This window comes from Ranitomeya variabilis, chromosome 1 (genome assembly GCF_051348905.1).
Source record: "Ranitomeya variabilis isolate aRanVar5 chromosome 1, aRanVar5.hap1, whole genome shotgun sequence".
Lineage (NCBI taxonomy): Eukaryota > Metazoa > Chordata > Amphibia > Anura > Dendrobatidae > Ranitomeya > Ranitomeya variabilis.
In genome coordinates this window covers 1,079,755,841-1,079,778,316 of record NC_135232.1, presented here as the reverse complement: position 1 = coordinate 1,079,778,316, position 22,476 = coordinate 1,079,755,841, and the positions used below count along the sequence as shown (strand labels likewise).

The window sequence follows — 22,476 nt, the reverse complement described above, 5'->3', positions numbered from 1 at the left end:
CTCCTGGGTGAGCCGCTTCCTCCCAGGGGGAGGCTCTCGGCTCAGGCGCCAGGAAGGACAAGAGGCGCCGGCGCCAGGATGGGCGCAGAGGTCCGCATGCTCTTATACGAGCAGGCAGGGGCAGCAGAAACCTCCCGGCTTCAGCGTGCGTTCCACTGCGTGGAACGCGGAAGTAAGTAATATAGCGCTTCCTGTGACGTCAGCGGCAGCAGAGCGGGTACATTCGGCGGCAAGGTATGCGTTCCACAAGGGGAACGCTAAAGCGTATATAAAAAGGCGCCAGATTTAAAAATAGGCGCCGGCGTTCTACAGGTTGAAGTGAGCTTCACATTAACCAGGACGCAGGTGCATGCAAGTGAAACAGCCGGAGAGGAGGTCTGCAATGCCAGAGACAAGGGGTAAGTGCAGCAGTGCTGCAAAATCCCTATATACATATATCTACCAGGAGATGTTCTATTTATATGATATATATATTTATATTTAAACAGAGGATGTGGATCCCAGGAGTGAGGAGACTGGGGTAAGTGCGCATAGCGCATATTACCTTTCTCACTTATTCCTAAGTCACTAAGATGTGCTCATTCTTATACTTAGGATAAGGAGACTCAACAGACATCCCTGTCAGTGGCAAAAAAGTCAGGCAAAGCACTGACAAAGTCCAGACGATGTTCCATATGTAATGCTAAATTACCAGAGGCACATAAAAAGGAATTATGCGAGTCCTGCATTTCCAGAGTTGTAAGAGAAGAACAACCATCATTACTATCTGAAATGAGGTCTTTAATCCGTGAAGAGGTACAAAATTCATTGGCTTCCATGACACAGCGGTACCCCTCCAGCCCAGGTCGGAGCCGTAAAAGGCCACGGTTGGATCTGGACCAAGATGATGATGAAGTGCTTTCTAAAGAAGAATCTGATGGTAGAAGTTCGGATCAAGAAGAAGGAGAGCTACCATTAGAGGAACAGGATCAAGGAAGAAAATTTCTATTCCATGTGGAAGAGACGGAAGATCTAGTGCAGGCGGTGAGAAATACAATGCAGATGAAAGAAGAACCGCGGCCGAAATCCAGACAAGATTTGATGTTTGGAGGACTGACATCACAAAGACAGACGGTATTCCCTGTGAGTGATCACCTCAAACAGATGATATTACAAGAATGGAAAGATGCTGAACGTAGACTGATAGTATCGCGAGAATTTAAAAGTCGTCTACCATTTGATCCAGAAGACATCAAGGCATGGGAGGAAATTCCGAAGATTGACGTGCCTATAGCCAAAGTTACTAAAAAAACGGCTATTCCATTCGAGGACTCTTCTAGTCTTAGAGACGCTATGGACCGCAAAGCAGATATTCTGTTGCGCCGTTCATGGGAGACGTCGGCAGCACTGATAAAAGCTAACATTGCAGCCACATCAGTAGCTAGATCAATGTATTTGTGGATGGGGCAGTTAGAGGAACATTTGGTGAATAAAACCCCACGGGCCGATTTAATTTCCTCCCTACCCATCATAAAATCTGCCACAGCCTTTATGGCGGACACATCAGCAGAATCTGTTAGATTTGCGGCCAGAAATAGTTCATTATCCAATGCGACTCGTAGAGCCATATGGCTCAAATCTTGGTCAGGGGATAATGCATCAAAAAACAAATTATGTGCTATTCCCTTTTCAGGGTCCAAGGTATTTGGACAAGCATTAGACGATATTCTGGAATCCGCATCAGATAATAAAAAAGGTTTTCCTGAGGAAAAACCGAAAAAATTCCAGCCATTTCGGAAGAGACCTCCACCTCGAAGTTCCTATAAATTCAAGCAGCCAGAGTATAGAGAACAGTGGAGACCCAGCAGAGGTTCCTATAGAGGTGCCTATTCTCAGAACCGAAGGGGAAGAAACTCCCTGTTTGGGTCAGGCCCTAGATCTAGGAGACAATGACGCCATAGGTATAGGGGGCAGGCTCAGTCTCTTTCTGGACAACTGGAAAGAAGTCACAAAAAATGCCTATGTCCTAAAAATCATTTCAGAGGGTTACAGGATAGAGCTCATATCCCCAGCACCACACAGGTGTATCCCACCTACCAAGGTGGCAAAAGATTCACCAATGTTCATAGACATTCTGAAGTTGTTCAGTTCTCAAGTTATAGTGCGGGTCCCCACAACAGAAATAGCCAGAGGTCACTACTCTTCACTATTCTCAATCCCAAAGCCATCAGGGGAAACACGCACAATAATAAACTTAAAACCATTGAACGTCTATGTAAAATACAAAAGATTCAGAATGGAATCAATAAAAACAACGGTCCATCTCATAGACAAAGATGCGGTAATGTGTACGCTCGACCTAAAAAGCGCGTATCATCAGGTTCCAATCCATGCAACATCTCAGGAGCTTCTGAGGTTTTCTGTAAAGTTTCCGGACCAAACCTGCCACCTTCAATTTCAAGGTCTCCCGTTCGGTCTGGCGTCAGCACCGAGGATATTTACAAAATTGGTGGCGGAAGTGGTGGCATACTTAAGAAACGAAGGAATTACAATAATTCCTTATCTGGACGATTTTCTGCTGGTAGCCAGAACAAGAAACATCTTAATCCTACACAGAGATCGAGCCATTGCAGTCCTAAAATATCTAGGTTGGGTCGTGAATCAAGAAAAATCTCACATGAAACCCGAATCTCGGAAGGTATTTTTGGGAGTTCTTCTAGATGCCACCACAAGACAATCCTTTTTGCCAAAAGAAAAACAGGTGTCAATAAGAGCATTAATCATGGAATTCATAAAGCACCAGGTCACTATAAGATCAGCCATGAAGGTCTTAGGGAAGATGACAGCCTGTATCACTTGCGTAAGGTGGGCACAGGCTCACTCAAGATTGCTACAGGATCAGGTTCTCTCGGCATGGGATCGACGTCAGTCATCACTGGACAGAGTAATCCACCTATCAAAGGCAGTAAAAAAGTCATTGCACTGGTGGACACAATACAGCAACCTAAGAGTGGGGGTTCCATGGACCTGTACCCCATGTGTGGTGATCACTACGGATGCCAGCCAGTGGGGTTGGGGAGCCCATCTAGAAGGATCATTCGTCCAGGGCAGATGGCCAAAGGATATCAGTCGAAGATCTTCAAACTACAGAGAGCTTTACGCTATTTGGGAAGCTCTAAGAAGGAATCACTCCCGCTTAAAAAACCAACATGTGAAAATCTTAACGGACAACATGACAGCAGTATCCTTCATAAGACACCAAGGAGGTCCCAGATACAAACCACTTCAGGAATTGGCACGGAAAATATTTTTTTGGGCAGAAAACACAGTCCTGTCAATCACAGCAGTCCACTTAGAAGGATCTCAAAACGTCCTGGCCGATTATTTGAGCAGGAAAGAAGTCTGTCCCACAGAATGGGAATTAAACCAAGAAATCTTTCACCAATTATGTCATCGCTGGGGGACTCCCAGGATAGATCTATTCGCTACAAGAAAAAATTCAAAGGTGGCCAGATTCTATTCCCTCAACCCTACGGACATACCAGAAGCAGTCGACGCCTTGAGTCAAACATGGGTCGAACCACTATCCTATGCTTTTCCCCCAATAGCACTCATTCCGAGGGTCCTCAGGAAGATTCAGGAAGACCAAGCAACAGTTCTGATGATAGTACCATTCTGGCCAAGAAGGAGCTGGTTTCCGTTGTTAGGAGCCATGGCGATGGACAGTCCAGTCAGTCTTCCTCTATGGAAGGACATGATTCATCAAGGACCAGTGTTACATCAAAACCCGGAACGATTGCACCTTTCAGCATGGATCCTGAGAGGGACATCCTGAAATCGCGAGGGTTATCTGATGAAGTCATCTCAACGATCCAAGCTAGTCGTAAACCAGTAACTTCATCAATTTATTACAAAATTTGGAAGAAGTTCTGTATGACAGGTGGCAGGTCGGCCGGAATGTCAGAAAACCCGGATGTGCCCAGAGTTCTGGATTTTCTCCAATCGGGATTCAATATGGGGCTGAGACCTAGTACCCTTAAAGTACAAATTTCAGCACTTAGCACATTTCTGGATTATCCATTAGCCTCTCATCCGTGGATAATGAGATTCATAAAAGCTGTCCAGAGATTACGTCCCACAGTTAGGCAATTAACTCCCCCTTGGGATTTAAATGTAGTACTCCGAGCCCTATGTAAAGATCCGTTTACCCAGAAAGATGACATGCCCATTGCAATAAGAACTTGGAAAACAGCCTTTTTGGTAGCTATTACGACAGCCAAAAGAGTAGGGGAAATACAAGCTCTGTCAATTAGGGACCCGTACCTCCAGGTTCGTGAGGATCATATAATCCTAAAACTAGACCCATCATTTATTCCCAAAGTAGCTTCAGTACAAAACAGAAATCAGGACATAATTCTACCCTCCTTTTGCAATAAACCCTCTAATACAAAAGAACAATCTTTACATTCTCTTGATGTCAGACAGGCAGTACTAGATTATTTAGAGGCCACTAGTACTTGGAGAAAGGATCCCAATCTTTTTGTCCTGTTTGGGGGTAAAAATAAGGGTAAAAAAGCATCCAAAACATCTATAGCTAGATGGATCACTACAGTAATTTCAAAAGCCTATGTGTCAGAAGGGGTAGATTGTCCTGTGGGAATAAAAGCCCATTCAACTCGGGCCATTTCAGCGTCATGGGCCGAACGGGCAGGGGCATCATTAGAACAAATTTGTAAAGCTGCGACTTGGGCCAGTGTGAACACATTCTGTAAACACTACAAATTGGATGTGTTAGCAAACCAACAAATGTCTTTTGGGAGAAAGGTTCTCCAGGCAGTTGTCCCACCCTAAAGGAGTTTCTTTGGTATTCTCCAGCGTGCTGTCAGGGGGACGTCCTGGAAAATGGGTATTATACCTACCGATAATTCGGTTTCCAGGAGTCCATCCTGACAGCACCGTTACTTCCCCCCCTTATGTATACTATGTCATATGCTGTAAATATGATTTGGTTAATAAAATTCAATTGGTATCTATCCATGGTGTGGTACTTGTCAAAACACTAAAGGAAAGGGGGCGGAGTGGGACCTTTTAACCTCTCGTGTTGTTTCCTGTCCCAGCAAGGAGGAGGAGGACGTCCTCCAGCGTGCTGTCAGGATGGACTCCTGGAAACCGAATTATCGGTAGGTATAATACCCATTTTCGACATCAACAACACTTTGCTCCTTGAAGCTCGAAAGTGGACATTGCTTAGGAGTGTCCAAGTTTGAGATGTAATTTTGACTAATTTTTGGCAAAACAAGTACAAACTATATCACTTCTAAGATGGTAAAGTTTGACATAGTTAGTGTAACTTATCATTTATACTGAACAAGCATCCAAGTAAAAGTTAGGGAGTTGTCTACCTCTTGAGGACAATTTTTTATTTTTTAGTTAAATGCATGTATTTGGGGCTAAAAATCATTTGTGAAATTGGGTTTTATTAAAAACTGTGTGCCTTTTGTATTTGATGTCAGAATACACAGCAATACTGTACTGTATACTGCAATACCTTATGTTCTGCAGTTGCATATTTATAAAAGAATGTGTGTGTGTGTCAAGTGCGGACATACCACTGATGCAGCCGGTGCAACTACATCGGGGCCCCAGAGGTGGAGGCGGCCCTTGCAGGCAGGGGCATACTGCCCATAGCCGCAGACCATGCAGTCGCTGTGGTGCCACTTGGTCAAGATTACGAGTATGAGAGGAGCCCGGTGTCATGCAGCATCGGGCCCCTCTCACTCCCTCCCTCCCGTAATCAAGTGGATACCCAGAGAGAACAATGTGCAGAGTGCGGGAATTCGAAAAGGGGGCATGTCATGCAGGGAGAGACACTGGCCAAAGAACGCTTTCCCCACCAGACTGATGAGTGCGCTCACTGACTGCCGTCTCTGGCCTCCTGCATGGCGCGTCCCAATGGTGAGCACCTGTAGTCAGGGGGCCCGTGCCGCACACCACACAGGGGACAACAGTGGAGGAAGATCAGGACTTGTGTTGTGTCTTCTGATCCCTTCCCAGCAGCATCTCCTCACAGAGAAGAGGTCAGGGGAGGAGCATGTGAGCATGAGCTTTACATGAGAGGAGGGGTATACATAATAAAAACAAGTACAATAATCTTGAACAATACAAGTCACAACTGGTACATGAGGAGAGAGCAGGGTCCTCTCTCCTCCTGTACCAGTTGTGGGTGTATGTGTGTACAGTATGTATGGTATGTGTGGGTATAGGTATGTGTATCTGTGTGTGTGTATGTACGATATATGGGTGTACGGTGTATGTGTGATCACTGGGAATTTGACCACTGGGTTTCCCAGAGATTCTGAGAATATGGCTCTGCAGGCTCGTCCTCTGCTTTCTCCATTATCTATAGAGCTGCTGAGTGCTGCGCTAATGGAGATATATATTACACACACATACAGTATATATATCTCCATCTCAGTTAAAAAAATATAAATATATATATTTTTTTAGAGATGCGATTCCCAAATAGAACTTTTGCTATGGGACCCTATGATTGCTATGTATGCCCCTGCTTGCAGGGCAGCAATAGTGAGGGCAATCTGCCTTGATTCTCAGGGCCAGATTGCCCTCATTATAAGCAGCGTAGGGAGGGGGGCCCAGACACATTTTTTGCCAGTGTCCGGCTGTCGCCCCTGGTGTGTGTATATTATTCTCCCTCCTTTCCTCCCCTCAAAAAAAAAATTACAAAACTAAAACAAAAACCATTTAGTATCAGTGTCTAAAAAAAATCTTATATATTAAATATAATTTTGTATGGTGGATTAAAAAAAATACTTGAGCATTTGGAATAAAATATAAGCAAAGCCGTTCATTAAAAAATCACTCTCATTAAAATGAGAAACTAAACCCACTGGCAGTCACAGACAGAGGGGGGCATGTGCAAAAACAGTACATGGGCTCCTTGGAGCCCAACAGCTCATCATAATTCTGGCATGGATTTTCAAAGTAAGTACACCAGCCTCATCAGGTCTAAGATTTCTAATAAAGTATGCAGTTTGTATTATAGAACCTGGTAACCGATCCAGGATAGCTCATAAATGAGCCAGTGTACCTCTCAATTATAATGTCACATATGTCATTTATAATCTATTGCTCTGTACTCGTATAATACTTATTTGCAAAGTATATGCGTTTATTTTTCTGCAGGTACTGGTTAACCTTCGCAATCCTAATTACAATAGCGGGGAGCAGCCAAGTTCTAGGACTCATCTTGGTTTAATTCAAGTTCCACTAAAAATTAAGGATATCCCAGAACTGGTAAGTAATAACGGTGATAATACCATCCATATCTCTTATAGATGTATTTTTCTGCTGTATTTTTTTTTTTTTGGACCTAGCATTTTTTTATTTGGTATTCAAAGAGTAAGTTTCTTTTCTTTTTTTTATATTATAAAATCAACAGTCCTTCAGAAGTGCTCTTAGCATATGCAGCACAGAAACCTATTGCAGTCTTTTGCATTCTACAGTAGACTTGCTGGTGGTAATGTAATGTACTGTCCAGAATGGGAAAAAAATATGTTTTAATAGTATTTTTAGAAGATCATAATGTAAGATGATGTGTCATTTTAAGGCTAAGTTCACACTTGTCGTTTTTGCTGCATTTTTTTTTCTGCAGCAAAACCTGATTTCTTAGCAGGAAAGAAGCTGGGGCAAAAACTCATGTCTTGTCGCGGTTTTGTTACAATTTTGGTGCATTTTTTTGTTGTTGCGGTTTTAGTGTTTTTTTTTTTTCATGCATTTTTGGACTAACTTGTGACACGAGAGGAAAAAAAACTACTTCCTGTAGAACCATATTTTTAGATGACGATTGGACTGGAAAAAAATCGCACAGCACACAGCGTGCGAGTGCTGTCCGACTTTTACACACCGATGTCCTTTGAAAAGCTGGAAATTCATCATACGCGTACAGTAATATCACAGCATGACAGGTTAGAATAGATAGATTTCATACAGTATATACACATAGAATAGATAGATGTATAGATATCAGTCACATATACAAGTAGTGCAGCTTACTGAACATGTATTTAATTATTAAAAGATTATTTTTCTGAAAAAAATGGTGTGGGCTCCTTGCCTAATTTTCTTAACCAGCAGAGGGAAAGCCGACGGCTGAGGGCACATGTTTATAACCTGGGAAGGGCGTAATACCCCTGGAGCTTACCAGGCTATAAATATCAGCTTACAGCTGTATACTTAGCCTTTACTGGCTATTAAAATGAGGGACCCCCCAAAAAATGATGTAGGGTCCCCCTATAATTAATATTAATAACCAGCAAAGGCTATGCAGAGAGCTGCGGGCTGATATTAATAGCTTAGGAAGGGGCTATGGATATTGCCACCCCCAGGCTAAAAACATCAGCTGTCAGCATCTATAAGATGTGTCAATTCTGGCACTTAGCCTCTCTCTTCCCACTTGCCCTGATGTGGTGGCAAGTGGGGTAATAGTTGGGGGGTTGATGTCACCTTTGTATTGTCAGGTGACATCAAGCCCAGAGGTTAGTAATGGAGAGGCGTCTATCAGACTCCCCCATTATTAAACCCATAGTCATATTGTATAAAAACACACACACCCAGAATAAAGTCCTTTAATTGAAAGAATGACACAGACTCCTTCATTAAATCTTAATTATACTACACTTACAGCATAGCCTGCAGCTTACTGGTCACTACAACGGGAGTTTGCAATTTTCACACAGCAGCATCCACTGCTGCTTGTTTCTGGAAAACATCCATGGAATCAAAATCGGCAGTAGCCCTGTAGGTAAATTTTCAAAATGGGGTCAGTTGAGGGGGGATTCTGCTCTTCTAGCACTTACGGGCTCTGTATATGGAGTCTGCAAACTATTTTAGAATAATCTGCAAAAACGTCTTGGAAAATCTGCGCTTCAGGAGGCAAATAGCTCTCTGTCCCTCATGGGTCTCGCCATGTGGCTAAGCAGTATTGTACAGCCACATATAGGGTATTTCTATATTCAGCAGAAATTGTGGGACAAATTTTGGTGCCATTTTTACCCATTTCCCAGTGTGAAATTGTAAAATCTGGGGCCAAAACAAAATTTTGGTGGTGAAAATGTAATTATTTTTTTTCACTGCCCAATAGTATTTTGTGACACCTGTTTTGTCCATATGATCACTGCAACCTTAAGTGAATTCATTGAGAGATGTAGTTTGCAAAATGGGGTCACATATTAGGGTTATGCTGTTCTGGCATTTTGTTGGCTCTGCCAATGTGACATGGCACCCTAAAACCAGTCAAGCTAAATCTGAAATGTAGTATGGCGCTTTTTCCCTTCTGGGCTTTGCAGTGTGCCTCAAGTAGTTTTCGACCACATATGGGGTATCTGTGTACTCAGGAGAAATTGCACAACAAATTTTGGGGTCCATTTTCCCCTGCTATCCTTGTGAAAATTAAAATATTTGGGATTAAAACAACATTTTTGTGGGAAAAATATATATATTTTTTCATTTTTACAGATCAACATTGTAAGATTCTGTGAAGCACCTGTGGATTTAAGGTGCTCACCACACATCTAGATAAATTCCTTGAGGGGTCTAGTTTCCAAAATGGGGTCACTTGTGGGGAGTTTCCACTTTTTATGCACATCAGGGGCTCTCCTAACTCGACATCACACCCATAGTATATTACATGAAAATCTGCGTTGCAAAACGTCACTCAATTTAATTTTTATTTTATCTGAGCCATGCCGTGCACCCAAACAGTAGTTTTCCATCACATATTGCGTATTGTTATACCCAGGTGAAATTGCACAACAAATTGTATGGTGCATTTTCTCCTGTTACCCTCTTGAAAATGAAAAAAAAATTGGGCCTAAAAGAAAATTTTTGTGGGAAAAATGATTTTTTTTTTTTTTTTATTCCTTCAACATTCTATTCATTAACCCTTCAGGTGCTTCACAAGAATTAAGTTCTTGAATGTGGTTTTAAGCACCTTGAGGAGTGCAGTTTTTAGAATGGTTCAAATTTGGGTATAGGCCCCTCAAAGTCTCTTCAAATGTGATGTGGTCCCAAAAAAATGGTTTTGTAAAATTTTGTTGTAAAGATGAGAAATTGCTGGTCAACTTTTAACCATTACAACTTCCTAGTAAAAAAAAAAAAGAAAGTCTTTCAAAAATTGTGCTGATGTAAAGTAGACCTATGGGAATTGTTATTTATTAATTACTAGATGGAGGCCCGATGCGATAGAGCGGTAATGTCACGATGGGGGCAGGCTTTGCAGCGTTGAGAATCTCTCCCCCCCCCATGTGCTCCCCCACTTATCCACTCTCTCTTTCCCCATCTGCTGACTTCTCCCATCTGTTCTCTCTTCTTTGACCTGTCTACCCCATGTGCTATCCCCCTTGTCTGTTGTCTCTCTCCTTCCTGTGCTGTGTTCTCCCCTCATGTGCTGTCCTCTATGAGCTATCTCCCCACTGTCATTCTCACCCCTGTGCGCTTTGATAGCAGAGGATACATTTCATGAGGTAAAATATTGTTTAAAACAGTCGGTGAAATATTTTACCTCACAAAATGAATCCGCTGTGATCCCCTGCTGTAATGTCAGTATTGTCTTTTGCTTCCTCCCCTGCCCAGGAGATGTGGTATACTCCGTACACGGTCAGACACAGACAATTTTTAAAATGAACTTTCGTTCATGGGAAAACCCCTTTAATGTGACCGGGTTCCTCTGCCTGTAGACACGTCGTGCATCTGCTGCCGGGATCAGCCGAATACTTTATTGCACTTGTGCGTAATTCGCGCAGGCGCAGTAAATCAGACCACCGCTATCTTTGTGCAGACAGATAGCGGCGGTCACATTAAAACTGCGCATGCGCTCCTCCTGTACAAAGATGGCAGCGGTTAGTAAATCATTCGTCTGATCCCGGCAGCGGCGTGTTCGCGTTGATGTTCCGCTCTTGGTACCACGCAAAAGGCTGCGTACGGCATATACAGTGTTTGTGTGTGTGTGTGGTGCGTACGGCGTATATAGTGCATGTGTGTGTGGTGCGTACAGCATATACAGTGTGTGTGTGTGGTGCGTACAGCATATACAGTGTGTGTGTGTGTGTGTGTGGTGCGTACGGTGTATATAGTGTGTGTGTGTGTGTGTGGTGCGATGGTGTTCTGCTGGTGGTACCGCGCAATACGTTGGTACCACCAGCAGTTTCCATATTGAGACACCCATCACTTGGGTGTCCCAATATGGAGGTCGGAGAACGTCTGCCGCTTGGAACTCTGGGATCTGGACACATCTGGATGGAATAGGATGTGAAGACATTACAAGGTAAGTATACATTAAGATTTTGTGATATAACGATCTGATTTGAGGGCATAAAAATTAAAAGTTTGTAAATTGCAACATTTTTTAAATTTTTTGCCAAATTTCCGATATTTTCACAAATAAACGCAAGTTATACCAAAGAAATGTTACCACCATCACGAAGTACAACATGTCGCGAGAAAGCTGTCTCAGAATCAGCGGGATCCATTGAAACGTTCCAGAGTTATAACCTCATAAAGTGACAGTAGTCAGAATTATATTCTCTCCCTCTACAAACCTACCTTTGCCCGACATTGCCATCTCTGTGTGCGGTTCCACCATTACTCCAAAGCAACATGCCCGCTGCCTTGGAGTCATCCTTGATTCCGAGCTTTCATTCACCCCCCACATCCGATCACTGGCTCGCTCTTCTTATCTGCATCTCAAAAACATTTCCAGAATTCGCCCTTTTCTTACTTTCGACTCTGCAAAAACTCTTACTGTCTCACTTATTCATTCTCGTCTGGACTATTGTAACTCTCTACTAATTGGCCTACCTTTTACCAGACTCTCCCCGCTCCAATCTGTCCTGAATGCTGCTGCCAGGATCATATTCCTCGCCAACCGTTACACCGATGCCTCTACCTTGTGCCAGTCATTACACTGGCTACCCATCCAATCCAGAATCCAGTACAAAACTACTACCCTCATCCACAAAGCACTCCATGGCTCAGCACCACCCTACATCTCCTCTCTGGTCTCAGTCTACCAACCTACCCGTGCCCTCCGCTCTGCTAATGACCTCAGGTTAGCATCCTCAATAATCAGAACCTCCCACTCCCGTCTCCAAGACTTTACACGTGCGGCGCCGATTCTTTGGAATGCACTACCTAGGTTAATACAATTAATCCCCAATCCCCACAGTTTTAAGCGTGCACTAAAAACTCATTTGTTCAGATTGGCCTACCGCCTCAACGCATTAACCTAATTATCCCTGTGTGGCCTATTAATAAAAAACAACAACATAATCACGTTCCTCCATCATGTTCTCATACACTTTATGCAGTTAATAGCCTCTGTGTCTGTACTGTTACATACTTAGGCAGTTAACTGGTTCATGCAGCTTTACATGAACACCCGAGCCTTACACTATGGCTGGTCCAAATAACTAAAGCAATTGTTACCATCCACCTCTTGTGTCTCCCCTTTTCCTCATAGATTGTAAGCTTGCGATCAGCAGGGCCCTCATTCCTCCTGGTATCTGTTTTGAACTGTGATTTCTGTTATGCTGTAATGTCTGTTGTCTGTATAAGTCCCCTCTATAAGTTGTAAAGCGCTGCGGAATATGTTGGCGCTATATAAATAAAATTATTATTATTATTATTATTATTAATTTAAAAAAAAAATTGGCCTGGTCAGGAAGGTGAAAATAGGCTCGGGGATGAAAGGGTTATTCCAGATAGTAATACCACATAAAAATATTAATAACATTTCCCTCATGTCTGCCTTACATTAGCACCAGCTGTACAATGTTCTTTTATTTTGTAAGCATTTTAAAAGGTTTAAAAATGTAGCAGCAACTTTTCATTTTTTCATGGAAATTTACAAAAACATTTTTTTAGGGAGGCATTCAGCTTGGAAGTGACTCTGGGCGTTCTATATATTGGAAAACCCCCAAAAGTGATGATGCTTTAAAATCCACGCCCCTCAACATATTCAAATCTGTCATGTAGTTTATTAACCCTTCAAGTGAATTTCAGAAATTAATGCAAAATGGCATGGCAGGACTGAAAAAATATATATATATATTTTTACCACCTAAATGTTGCTAACTTCTGAACAGGTCACTATAATCTGGCAGACTCTAATACTGTGAATTGCCATTGCAAACATCAGGACCGCACAATCATAGTGTCAGGATGCTGACGGAGTTAAAGAGGGATTCCACACACTCTTAACTATTTAGATGCTGCAGTCAAAATTGACAGCAGCATCTAAGGGGTTAAACGGCCATGGTTGTCTCAACACTGATCGTGCAGCAACTGTCAGCTGCTGGATTGTCCCCTACCTGGGGATGCTATTCTCTCAGAACTCAGGTCAGTAAAAAGTATTGGTGGTCATTAAACCCCTTTCTGACATCTGACATACTATCCCGTCCATGTTGGCTAGTCCCGTCTGACCATGGACGGTATAGAACGTCATAGCCGATCGGCCATGCACACGGGTGGTGTGCGGCCGACCGGGGCCGGGTGTCAGCTGACTGTCACAGATGACACCCAGCACCAAGTGCCAGGAGCAGTCACGGACAGCTACCGGCACTTTAACTCCCGAAACAGTGCGATCAAACATGATCGCAGCGTTCCGGACACGGCACAGGGGCTGATCGGTCGCTTCCATGGATAACCGATGTTGTCATGACGACATCCGGGTCTCCAGAGCTGAGAGACTTCCTGTCATGTGCAGTGCATTTCAGGAAGTCTCTAAGGTTAGTGCACAGAAGCTGCGGCGCTGACCGCTTCTATAGCTTGCAGATCTGCATGCTATAGAAGCGATCAGCCTGCACAAAATGATTGTCCCATAGTGGGACAGGGTGTAAAAGTAAGAATGAAATAAAAAAAAATATAATAATAATAATTGTAGAAATATTTTTTAAAAATAATAAATAATAATAAAAAATCAATATTTATTCTATCATTAAATAAATATTTGAATTAACAAAATCTAAACAATAAAAGTACACATTTGGTATTGCCGCGTCCGTAACGACCCAACCTATAAAACTGTCCCACTAATTAACTCCTTCAGTGAACACCATTAAAAAAAAGCAAAAAAAAATGCTTTATCATCATACCGCCGAACAAAAAGTGGAATAACACGCTATCAAAAAGACGGATATAAATAAATGTGGTACCGCTGAAAACGTCATCTTGTTATGCAAAAAACAAGCTTCCATATATCTCCATCACCAGAAAAATAAAAAAGTTCTAGCTCTTAGAATAAAGGGATGCAAAAATAATTATTTTTTATATAAAGTAGCTTTTCTTGTATAAAAGCGCCAAAACATAAAAAATTATATAAATGAGATATCGTGTAAGCATACTGACCCGAAGAATAAAACTGCTTTATCAATTTTACCACACGCAGAACGGTGTAAACGCCCTCCCCAAAAGAAATTCATGAATTGCTGGCTTTTGTTCATTTTGCCTCCCAAAAATCGGAATAAAAGGTAATAACAAAATGTCATGTGCCCAAAAATGGTACCAATAAAAACGTGAACTCATCCCGCAAAAAACAAGACCTCACGTGATTCTGGGGGCTAAAATATGGAAAAATTATAGCTCTCGAAATGTGGTGATACAAAAACTATTTTTTGCAAAAAAAAAAGCGTCTTTTAGTGTGTGACAGCTGCCAATCATAAAACTCCACTATAAAAACCTGCCATAAATAGTAAATCAAACCCCCCTATATCACCCCCTTAATTAGGGAAAAATAAAAAAAATGTATTTATTTCCATTTTCCCGTTAGGGTTAGGGTTGGGATTAGGGCTAAAGTTAGGGTTGGGATTAGGGTTAGGGGTGTGTTGGAGTTAGAATTGGGGGGTTTCAATGTTTAGGCACATCAGGGGCTCTCCAAACGCGACATGGAGTCTGATCTCAATTCCAGCCGGTTTTGCATTGAAAAGTCAAACGGCGCTCCTTCCCTTCCGAGCTCTGCTATGCGCCCAAACAGTGGTTTACACCCACATATGGGGTATCAGCGTACTCAGGACAAATTGCACAACACCTTTTGGGTCCAATTTCTCCTGTTACTCTTGGGAAAATAAAAAATTGGGGGCGAAAAGATAATTTTTCTGAAAAAAATATTTTTTATTTTTACGGCTCTACATTCTAAACTTCTGTGAAGCACTTGGGGGTTCAAAGTGCTCACCACACATCTAGATAAGTTCCATAGGGGGGTTTTACTTTCCAAAATGGTGTCACTTGTGGGGGGTATCCACTGTTTAGGCACATCAGGGGCTCTCTAAATGCAACATGGTGTCCCATCTCAATTCCAGCCAATTTTACATTGAAAAGTCAAACAGTGCTCCTTCCCTTCTGAGCTCTGCCATGCGCCCAAACAGTGGTTTACCTGCATATATGGGGTATCAGCGTATTCAGGACAAATTGCACAACAACTTTTGGGGTCCAATTAAAAGTAAATTTTTTGTGAAATAAAGTTAAATGTTCATTTTTTTTTTTAAACATTCCAAAAATTCCTGTGAAGCACCTGAAGGGTTAATAAGCTTCTTGAATGTGGTTTTTGAGCACCTTGAGATGTGCAGTTTTAGAATGGTGTCACTTTTGGGTGTTTTCGATCATATAGACCCCTCAAATTGACTTCAAATGTGATGTGGTCCCTAAAAAAAAAATGGTGTTGTAAAAATGAGAAATTGCTGGTCAACTTTTAACCCTTATAACTCCCTAACAACAACAAAAAAAATGTGGTTCCAAAATTGTGCTGATGTAAAGTAGACATGTGGGAAATGTTACTTATTAAGTTTTTTGTGTGACATATCTCTGTGATTTAAGGGCATGAAAATTCAAAGTTGGAAAATTGCTAAATTTTCGTCAAATTTCTATTTTTTTCACACATAAAGTCATATCAAAGAAATTTTCCCACTAACATGAAGTACAACATGTCACGAGAAAACAGTGTCAGAATCACCAGGATCCGTTGAAGCGTTCCAGAGTTATAACCTCATAAAGGGACAGTGGTCAGAATGGTAAAAATTGGCCCGGTCATTGACATGCAAACCATCCTTGGGGGTAAAGGGGTTAAATATTTCCAACAGGACCCCCCTGTAATTCTGTAATCCACTCAACTCGCTTTTGACTGCTTATTTCTATGTTATATGATGACTTCCAAAATTTGCCAAAGGAAATATTCACAAGACTGTTTGTTTCTTAAACATACCCAGAAATCCACCTTTTAATGCCTTCAGCAGGGTTCAGGTTCACTTGGGCCCTTGGGTGATGGAGCCATAGTGGGCCTCATTAGAGCCCACACATGGCAGTAAGATTTGCCCTCCAATTTTATTGGACTTGCAGTACGGAATCTGCCCCACAAATCCACAGTGAGTGATTTCACCCATGTGGCTCAACCTCTGTCATCCACTCAAGAATATTACACAACACAGGTTTTGCAGTATTTTCCTTCAACATCAGGCGATTTTCCGCTTTCTTTTTTCCTTCTCTTCTTGTAAGAGCCATACGGTAACTTTTTTTAAAAAAAATTCTCTGTCAATATGGCTGTATGAAGGCTTGCTTTTTTGCAGGACGAGTTGTGCTTTTTGAATGACACCATTGATTTTATCATATAGTGATCTGGAAAATGGAAAAAAAAAATCCAAGTTTGCTGAAATTGCAAAAAAGGGGGCAATTCCAATTTTTTTTTCTGGGGTTATTACTTACCGTGTTCACTATATGGTAATGGCAAAACTGACCTGGCATTCCCCAGGTCAGTACGAGTATGCAGATACCAAACATGTATAGTTTATTTATTTTTTTATTTAAATAGTAAAAAAAAATGCAAGTTTTTGCATTTGTCGCCATTTTCTAAGAACTTTATTGTTTTCATTTTTCGGGATCTAGGGCTGGGCGAGGGCTTATTTTTTTGCGCCCCCGTGCTGACTTTTTTATTGATACCACTTTGGGGTGCATACGATGTTTTGATCGCCCATTATTACATTTTATTGCAATATTGAGGCAACAAAAAACCCCGTAATTCTGCCGTGGGTTTTTTTTTTTATTTTTTTTACGCCATTTACAGATTGGATTAGTTTACTTTATATTTTGATAGATCGTACATTTCTGAACGCAGCAATACTAAATGTGTATTTTTTTTTTTGTTTTATTTTTTTGAGGGAAAAAAGGGGATGATTTGAGCTTTTGTGTTTTTATTTTTTTCTTTATTTGTTTTAAACTTTTTTTCGACATTTTAGTGTATTTAATAGTCCCCTTTGGAGACTTGAAGCAGCAATCGTCCAATTGCTTGTGCTGTATATAACAAGGCTTCAGCCCTGCAATGTATAGCAAAAATGACGATCTCCTATGAACCCCAGTCACGGATCGGCGTTCACATATTATGATGACAGGCATGGGGGTCTTCTGCAGACTCATGGCTGTCATGACAACCCATTGGAGCCCCATAACCACTGACAGAATTGCCGATGAGCGCAACTTGTGACGCGCTTTCTGACCAGTGTGTTAAATTCCACAGCCAGTGATTGACAGCTGCATCAAAGGCAGGGTCATGGCCAATGATGCAAATAACCATCATCAGCCGAGAAGGAGTTAAACGGAATCTGTCACATTTGACCTATGAAAACTATTAATATGGGCATACAGGTTATAGACTGCTGATGAGTGCTACCTGTATGTCACATATCAGATGTCACATATCAGATGTCTTGTTGTGGATAAACCAACTTTTATGACTTTGTATAAGTGACCTCTTTAGTCTCTGGGGAGGACACTGCCTGTAAGATAACTCTGCCTCCAGAGATTATTTTTATTGGTACATTTTTCTGCTATATTACAGGGAACCTGTGACCAGAAATAATGCTGTTAACCTGCAAATAAGGGGTTAATCTGCAGGTTAACAGCGTTATTATGCTGCCTGGTGCCTGCAGGAGGCCGAATGCAGCGTGGAGAAAATTAACTTTATTCCCCCCAGCATTCGGTTTCAGTCTCGGGGGCGGCACCAGTTCAGTCACCGCTCGGTATATACAGAGAGTCAACTGTAGTTGTGTCCTCAGCCCTGACTAATAGCCGGCCTCAATGTAGAGCCAGTGTCAGTCAGGGCCGGGGACGCGGTTACACCAGCTGCTCTGTATACTCAGAGCGGTGACTGAACCAGCAGCGTCACCCTCGTGACTGAAACCGAATGCTTGTGGGAAGAATAAAGTTCATTTTGGTGCCTCAGTCAGCGCATGCCACAACTATGCATGGCGCTTGCACACCATTGACAGGTCAGTGCAATTTATTTGACAGCTAAATGAAATGGCGCCTCAGTCAGCGCATGCCACCAATATGCCCGGTGTGTGCCTAATGTTGACCGTATATTTGAATGCTTCACGAAAATGGAATACTCTATTCTCAGTACTCTATAATAATTCTGTAGTGCGGCATGCACTGACTCCTGCACAACACTGCGCAGGCGCCGAAGGCTACGGACAGAAGGACCAACCTCTGGTTTTATTATAGATAGCTGACACCCTGCAGAAACCCCCACGATCGGTGATGGTGCGGATTGAGGGCCATTAACCCTTCTGACAGCGCTGTCAATAGTGACAGCGATATCAATCGGCATGGCAGAGTTAGGGAGCTCCCTCTTTGCTTCGATCAGGGCACAACGCTATTGCAATCGTGTTCTGCCAATGTTGACCCCGGGCCAAAAGATTGCTATGGCGTCACCTAGGTACGGTGGCCTGTAAGCTCCTGCTCAGAGCAGGGCTGACATCCCCCCTCGCTATGTGCAATGCACAGATCTAATGCCTAGATCAGCGATCAGTCAATGGAAAGTTAATGGTAAAAAAAAAAAAAGTTTTTGAAAATTGTAAAAATATTTTTTTCTAAAAAATTACAAAATAAAGAACAAAAAAAGTAATCCTGTAAAATACAGCATTTTTACTCACAGAGAAAGTACTGAAAAAACCTTGCACAAAAAAAAGGTAGGTAAACATACCCTAATACAGTTCTGTGAAGTACTTTGTTGTTTTAAGAAATATTGAATTACTGATATGAAACTTATGATTTATACTTTTTTCTACAGAGGGAATTTTTCAGTGAGCTGAGCCTTAATACGGGGCAGCTCGGCGTGGATGACTCCACCCCAGTCCCCCCAGGTAGGTAGGCATTATGTACCATTCATTTGTTGGGTTAGTTGGTTTTAATTGTCTTGGTATTAATGATACCATGTTTACTTGAATTACTTTTTCTGCTAATCTGCAGACATTTTGGTGGAGGCAGATTGTGAGCATCATTTAATTTCTATTGTAATAACTTTGTGTTGATTTACTTTAAAGTGCACCATTATCGGACTCGTGGCTCTCTTTTCCTATTTCAGAGTGACAAATCCCCTGCTGTTCACAGATGTAGAGTTATACTAAAAATTATTCTGGCTACTTACCGTACATTTGACGGGAAGCTTCTGTGTTATAGATTTATAAAACTATCAATTCAGTAATAAATTCAGAAGCATTACAGCTCTCTATATGCAAAACTGAGCCTCAAACCTCTTAATGATAGCACAGAAGTTAGCTAGAGTTACACTTTAAAGGGATTCTCCAAGAATAAGATAAAATGGAGTCTCTGATATATTTCAAACTGTAGCCTGTCCTAGTCACGTGTCAGGACGGGCTGCAGACACAGAAGATATACAGCTTCTGAGACCTGTGTCTCAACTGACATGAGCTGTATTACACATACATGAGTCGGCGGCTGGAGGCACGGCTGTGATATGTGAAGAAATATGTTTTAACGCACATTGCTCTTGGTGAGGAGATCTCCAGCTTCATTCTCCTCCTTCTCCTTTTTTGTCAGTCTATCAGCTTTACAGCAGTGCTTTGACTGCGCCCAACTGGAAAACAAACATTGAGGAGGATGGAACAGTAGACAACCCCCTTGTGCTAAGTGAAGAAGATATATATATATATATTTCTTCACATATCACAGCTGTGCTCCTGGTTGTAATCTGTCACGCAAAACGTAGTAGTCTTTTACAGCAATTTCATTGCATTTTTATAGTGCCAATAATTGGTTGTTTTCATTTTTTTATCCGAAGAATTGTTTGAGAATGAACATTTCCAGCTTGGTAAAAAAGGTATGTAAAGTTTACTCCACTATTTCACACCTTTGGTTCTCCAACTGTTGGAAAACTACAACTCCCAGCATGTCCTGTAAGTTTATAGATTAGGCAGACAGACCTTTTATGCTCCTCCCATCGTTAGTGCAGAGGAATACAAAATTATTTTTAGGAGTTTGTATGCAAAAAAAAAAAAAGGAAGGAAGCCAGCTTACCATTGTTGCCTATATTCTTTTGGAGTACGGAAGAGCGGTGCTGCTAGGGACAATAACAATCGTGATAAGTAGAGAAGAATATGCAGCTCAACAGATAACATATTCAATTTTATTGATGCAATGTTAAAACATCATTACATCCATGGGTAGTCCATAGACTGGAACATTAAAGGAACCTGTCACCCCCAAAATCGAAGGTGAGCTAAGCCCAACGGCATCAGGGGCTTATCTACAGCATTCAGTAATGCTGTAGATAAGCCCCCGATGTATCCTGAAAGATGAGGTTAGATTATACTCACCCAGGGGCGTTCCCGCTGTGGACCGGTCCGGGGCCTCCCATCTTCTTACGATGACGTCCTCTTCTTATCTTCACGCGGCGGCTCCAGCGCAGGCGTACTTTATCTGCCCTGTTGGGGAAAAGCAAAGTACTGCAGTGCGCAGGCGCTGGGACTCTCTGACCTTTCCTGGTGCCTGCGCACTACAGTACTTTGCCCTGCCCTTAACAGGCCAGACAAAGTATGCCTGCGCCGGAGCCGCAGCGTGAAGACAAGAAGAGGATGTCATCGTAAGAAGATGGGAGGCCCCAGACCGGACCGCGACGCACATCGGACCCGGACGGCCCGCCCAGGTGAGAATAATCTAACCTCTTTTTACTCGGACTCCCATGACAGCACGACGAGAGAGGGGATCTGCCCATTAGGAACAGGAAACCTACAGATACAAAAGGGCGGCACCTCTCCCCTGCATCAGTTGGTTTCCTGTTCCTAAAGGGACCGGCCGAATCCGGTAGCGAGGGGGTCTCCTACCTCGGCCGGTGCGGAGATCCCTGGAGACGCCACGGTGGTCCTTGCTGGACTGCACGTCGGTGGTGTTCGCAGCAGGGAGCAGAGTCCAGGGGATTTCTCGCCTCCATCAGCGTCAGCGCCGGTAAGTATATGCCATTGGCGGTGCAGCGGTGCGGCGTGCTTGCGGGGTGCCAGCGTCAGGATTATGTGGGTGAACACCCGGAGCGCTGCGGTCCGTCCCCGGCGTCCTGCACCGCTCTCAGCGTGTGCTGGAGCGTTTCCGGGTGCGGTGACGTGGGGGGGCGGAGTTAGCAGCCGCTTCCGGGTCGCCGGATGTCTGCGCATGCGCAGTCGATCCAAAATGGCGGCGCCCATGTATCCTGATTACCGGTTTCTCCCACAAGAATCCTATCCTCCCTGCTGTATCCTGGGCCAATGGGAATGGCGCTGGCCTATCTGCTGACCGGATCCAAGGGGGATTTAAGCAGGTGACGACTTTGGAACCCTGCTTTTGGTCGCAGTTCATCATGGAGAGTGGTGGTGAGCAGCAGCAGCTGCTTGATGATGTGCGTCAGAAGCCCAAGGAGAAGGACAGAAGCGACCAGTCCAGTCGTAAAAGCTCATCCGGGCAGTAAATGGGTCCGAGGCATTATAGTAAAAGGTCTAAAACTTGACTTTAGTCACTGGCCTCGGGATAAATTTAAGTTAACCCCTTTACGTTCCTCCCCCCTTGAACAAGCAGCCCTGGAAGCAGAGGTCATGAACTTATGCTCCAAGAAAGTTTTGATCGAAATCCCAGGATCAGAAAGAGGGAGGGGATTTTACTCTCCTCTTTTTCTGATCAAGAAGCCAGACGGATCGTTTAGAACGATCATAAATCTCAAAAGCCTTAATGAGTTCCTGGTCAATGAATCATTTAAAATGGAAACAGTCAGTACAGCAATAAAAATGTTGTTTAATCACTGCTTCATGGTAGTTGTGGATTTAAAGGACGCATACTATCATGTTCCAATACATGAAGACTTCCAGAGATTCCTGAGAGTAGCTGTGACAATGGGGGGACAGATTCGTCACTTCCAGTTCAGAGCTCTTCCCTTTGGCTTATCAGCGGCTCCTAGGGTATTTACAAAGTTAGTGGCCGAAGTCATGGCGCACTTGCGAGAATCTGACATCCTGATTGTCCCCTATTTGGATGACTTCCTTATAGTGGGAAGTTCGGCAGACCATTGCCTCTCACAACTAGAAACAACCACAACCAAACTTGAGCATCTGGGGTGGATCATAAATTATGAAAAATCCCGATTACAGCCCCAAATGATACAGAGATTCTTAGGGC

General features: G+C 42.8%; 1 protein-coding gene across 1 annotated transcript in view; it reads left to right on the top strand.

Moving 5' to 3' along the window:
- Nucleotides 1–22,476, top strand: part of TBC1D19 (TBC1 domain family member 19) — a 314,406-nt gene that overhangs the window by 104,719 nt on the left and 187,211 nt on the right. Inside the window, exons 8-10 of the mRNA XM_077279938.1 lie at nt 7,183–7,293; nt 19,109–19,181; nt 20,120–20,158. Coding sequence (XP_077136053.1) covers nt 7,183–7,293; nt 19,109–19,181; nt 20,120–20,158 — 223 coding nt within the window. The remainder of the gene's footprint in view (nt 1–7,182; nt 7,294–19,108; nt 19,182–20,119; nt 20,159–22,476) is intronic.